This window comes from Ochotona princeps, chromosome 4 (assembly GCF_030435755.1).
Source record: "Ochotona princeps isolate mOchPri1 chromosome 4, mOchPri1.hap1, whole genome shotgun sequence".
Lineage (NCBI taxonomy): Eukaryota > Metazoa > Chordata > Mammalia > Lagomorpha > Ochotonidae > Ochotona > Ochotona princeps.
Window position 1 is genome coordinate 95,522,366 of NC_080835.1, and position 5,007 is coordinate 95,527,372.

The following is a 5,007-nucleotide window of genomic DNA, read 5'->3' on the forward strand; positions in this document are numbered from 1 at the left end:
CAATGCATTTATGACTTATAAACTGTACCTTATTAAAGCTGTAAGAGCATACGAATAACATGGACTCCAATTAAATGAATAGTGTGTCTTCTGTATTCTAGAGGAAATATTAACTGACAGGGATTTTTTTAGCCTGTTGGAAGATACACCAACATAGTGAGTCCCATGACTGCAGAAGAATGTGGGGTGATGTCATCTAGTTCATGCGGTTTCCAGGGAAAATATTTTCTTTTGCATATAAACATTTTCAATTTATAAAGGTATATGTTGATCATGTACTTAGGTGAATATGATCTTTATTTACCCTTGTCAATGTACATGATAATTTTAATATGTATCATATACAGATAATATGCGCATAAAATCTTCCATTCACATATGTGAGTCCTATGAAAATGATTTGATATGAAGAGTTGATCAATATAACATTTCAGCAGAAGAAAGTTGTTATATTGAAAAAATGACTAGAAAAGTTTGACATCATGCTTTTCCCCACAATTTACACTTACCCGTTAATCCACCAACAGTCCAAAATGACTTCTCTAACTAGATGAGACAATGTTGTCAAATTCCAAATATTTTATGATCATATTAGTAGCCTTTTAGGCATCTATAGACACTAGGAATTTAAGAGATGAGCGGACCTATGGACCCTCAAATGGAAATAACTAAACAATAGCAAAGTGTCCGTCTGCTGCAACAATAAGATAAAATGCTTGTATTTAGAATGCCAGAGATGAATTTGAAACAATGTGCTTAATGAAAGAAGACAGACGAAAGGAACAAATACTTCATGATTCCACTTAAAATAGGTTTCCCCAAAAGTCAAGTTTGCCGAAACGGAAAACAGAATAATGCTTTTTCTGGAGGCTTCATATCTAGTACAACAGCAGAGAGATTTAAAATTGGATGGCTTTGGCAGCTGTGGGGCTTTGTAAAGGCTACATATAATCTTTCTAAATACACAGTAAATGGATTGCATATTTTAAACAGGTGAGATTTACGGTGCACTGCTGTCTTAACAAATCAGGGTAACTTTTGTTGAAGAGGGCTGTATCCCATTGTTTACTCTGTGGACTGATGAGTTTAGCTAACAAGCTGAATTCCTTAGTAGACCAAGTCTTTTGTCACTGGAGTATTTTAAGATGTGTCTTTTTTTTTTTTAAATTCTCCCCTCCAGTTACCCCTGCTGTACTTAAACTCTACAAGTACATAAACTGAATTGGTTTGTTGGGAGGTACTAAAAAGACGCCTTTTTTACCCCAAAGAAAAGTACTATTTATGGGTACAGAATTATAAATCTACCTAAGTGTGTTACAAAGTGCAAAAATGTAAATCAGCAATATTTGCAGGTGGGAATGTAGTGCCCAAATTTTGGTTTGAAAGGCCGCAAATGAAGATGAGTTGAAATAAAATAAACAATTCAGCTAAGAAATGGACAGAAGACACGAACAGATGTCTTTTTCCAAGTATCAAATTCAAGTAACCAACACGCTTATGAAAACAAGTGTAGGATCACTAGCCATTTGGAGGATTCACTTCCCCCTAGTTAGAATGGCTATCATACAGAAATCAGAAAATGATACACGCTGGCAAGAATGTTGCGGGGAAAGGTGCTCTAAACTGCTGTTCATAGGAATGTAAACTGTACAACCAAAATGGAAGACAGTTCCTCAGTTATCTGCAAATACCTACTGTAGAACCCATCCACCCAAATCCTGGAAACTTAATCAAAGGATGTTATCTCAGCCTATGAAACAGTTTTCTGTACCCAGTGTTGAAGCAGCTCAATTCACAATAGCTAAGATAAGAAATCAACCCAGATACTCATCAACTGATAAAGAAAATGTGGTATACATACACTTTGAAATATTAAGTCATAAGAATAAAATCTTGTATTTTGCAACTAAATAGATCCAATTGGAAGCCATTCTGTTTTGTGAAATAAGCCAGTCTCTAAGACAAAAATGTTTTCCCTGATCTGTGATAACTAATACAGAGCACCAAAAATGTCATCTATTTTGAGGCCCTGTCATTTACAGCCTTTGTCTATCTTCCTGGGAAATAGGTTTTTTTCTTTTTTTCCTGTTTACCATGGGTTGGCGTCTTTGCTTAAGAGAGGGTTTAGAAATGCAAATATGACATTGCACAAATTAGGAAAAAAAAACAGTAAGAAAGGAGAAGAGTAGATGGAGACTGTGGCAGGACGGTGAGTAGCATGAGAAGAATTTCTGTGCTTCTAAATCTATATCATGAAACACATGACATTTCGTATAAGTAAAAAAAAAAGATGAGCTGAAGAGGAAAAAAAAACCCTTTATTTAGAAAACAAAGTCAAAGAAACACAACTCACCATATTCCTTGTAAAAGCAATAATCAGAGTCTAACCTTTTCAATTTTTATATCTTCTCTAAGAAGTAGATTGAATCCTTAAGGTGCACATTGAATTAAGCTACAGCAACTAAAGCACATATGAATTATTATCATTAGCAGCCTTAAAAAAATAAAAGGAGAATTTTTCAGGTAAAGAAAATGAGTTAAATCATTTGTGGTAGTGGAAATTGTTAATCTAAGTGTAGAAAAAAGTTGCAGGCATGTTTGGGTTTGTCTTGTTAGCATCAGATGGAGTCATTGCCTGTTCCTCTGATTTCTCTTCTAACCCAAATCCTTGAAGTCCAGAGTTGCAAGGAAATCTCACATAGCACCAACTAGTGACGGGATAGCTATTCAAGAGGTATAGCTAATTGAAGTGCTTCAAAATCGCCAGATAAGTAATGAGGCAGAGGCATTGAGAAAAAAGAAGAAGGGAGGGTGGGGGGAGAATCCCAGATTCTACGTAATTACAACACAATGTAATTAATGAATAAATTTAATAAAAAAATATAAAAAAAAGAAAGAAGAAAGGAGGGAAGAGAGTATGCTCTTCAGTCTAATTATTCCCTCTGCTTTGCAAGTGCATCAGCAGCCCCTGGGGACCAGGTCCCAAAAGGAAGCCAACGGCATTTATTCTCTCACTCGTGGGTGTAATTGCTGCACCATCCTGATGGTCTAGGTTTGCAGGCAAGGGTGGCTGAGCCAGACAAGAGGAGCAACCAGCATTGTTGTTCTGGGAGCCTGACTCTCTTGTTTCCTATCTTTCCATTCAGAGGCAAAGGTGATGGGGCAGGTGGAGGTAGGACGCAGGCTTTCAGGGTCAGTCATGCTTCTCTAAAGTTTTTCGGCCCCTTTTCTCTAGAACACGTTCTCTTCTCAAGGTAATGTGCACTAGAAGAACGTGGGAAGAATATGAGAGCTGGTGCTATTTGAGTTTGGGCTAATATTGATTTAGGTGACTTCATGGATTTTCTTTGGTTATTATCTAGTTAAGGAAGCTTAGCCTTGAAACTCTCCAGGATGGTAACAGATCGTTAGCCATATTTATGCCAACTGCGCATGAGACATTTAATTCTGTATTGAAAGATGATGCTTGCTTTAATATTGGTGACTCCTGATGTTAAATATTGTCTTTTTTGTACTCATCAGATAACTCTTGGTTTTGCAGTTGCTCTAACTGACATGGAGAAAACAGTTTCATAAATTACTCACATCGATAGATAATTCCAGCGCTGTTCTGAATCACCCAGAAGTAACGTGGAATAAAAGCTCACTGAAATCAGAATATCAGAATCTTATATAGATTTTAAACAAGGGTAGGCAAACATAGACAGTACACTGGGTATTTACACATATTAAAATGTTCATCTTTATCAGAACCTTAGACATTACTGTACTATTTCTAGAGACAACATAAGATGAAGCTACCTGAAGTAATATCAATAATTGGATGTGACATTTAAACTCAGATGGAGTCAACTTTAACTTTTATTTGAAGTTCTGATACCTCTAGTGCTATCTATTAATGAGTCCATGTCACATGTTAATGAGTGTCAGACTCACATTAAGAAGTTCTTCAGAACCTGTGGGTATTAGCAGATTTTAGCAGATTCCATGCAGGCATTTAGCTTTTTATGGGGGGGTGGGGGGAGTTCTCCTTGGTGAGACCATTCTTTGATCTTGCAGAATGAACTATACGCGAAGATGAGGAATTACACATTGATAACCCAGTTTCTTCTGATGGGAATTCCTCACACAAGCGGTCTGGAAAATGTACTCTTCACCCTAATTTTTATCTTCTATATTTTCAATCTGCCAGGGAACCTGCTCATACTTTTGGCTATCCTTACTTCCTCCAGCCTCCACACCCCAATGTATTTCTTCCTGGGAAACCTATCAGTGCTTGATATATTTTTCTCTTCAGTGAGTTCCCCAAAAATGATGCTGTGCCTAATGGGGCAAGATTGCACCATTTCCCTCCAGGGATGTGCCGCCCAGCTCTTCTTTTATCACTTCCTGGGCTGCACCGAGTGTTTTCTCTACACTGTCATGGCCTGTGACCGCTTTGCAGCCATTTGTCACCCCTTGCGATACACAGTCATCATGAACCATCGGGCATGTGCCATCATGGCCCTGGGCACCTGGTTGGGGAGTTGTATGCATGCATCTATCCTCACTTTTCTCATCTTTAAGTTACCCTACTGTGGCCCCAACGAGATAGACAATTTTTTCTGTGATATTCCAGTGGTGCTGCCCCTGGCCTGTGCAGACACTTCTCTAGCACATAGAGTGAGTTTCACCAATGTGGGTATTGTTGCACTGGTGTGTTTTCTTCTTATCCTTACTTCATATACACACATTGTCATCTCTATACTGAAAATCAGCTCCTCAGAAGGCAGGCGCCGAGCCTTCTCAACTTGCAGTGCCCATCTGACTTCCATTCTGCTGTTCTATGGTCCAGTGGTCCTCATTTATCTTCGACCTGCCTCCAGTCCTTGGCTGGATTCTGTGGTTCAAATGTTGAATAATATTGTTACCCCTTCCTTGAATCCTCTGATATATTCCTTGAGAAACAAGGAAGTTAAGTTGGCTCTGAGAAAGGCACTGATCCAAGGAATTTATACTGGTGAATAA

General features: G+C 38.1%; 1 protein-coding gene across 1 annotated transcript; it reads left to right on the top strand.

The window, feature by feature from the left end:
- The first annotated feature begins 4,077 nt into the window (after positions 1 to 4,077).
- Positions 4,078 to 5,007, top strand: LOC101529819 (putative olfactory receptor 10D4). Its single transcript, XM_004597733.2, has one exon. It carries the CDS (start codon positions 4,078 to 4,080, stop codon positions 5,005 to 5,007), a length of 930 nt encoding a protein of 309 aa, XP_004597790.2.

What these genes read in the sequence shown, in the direction of transcription:
- LOC101529819 (XM_004597733.2), top strand. Translation starts at nt 4,078, where the DNA reads ATGAGGAATTACACATTGATAACCCAGTTTCTTCTGATGGGAATTCCT.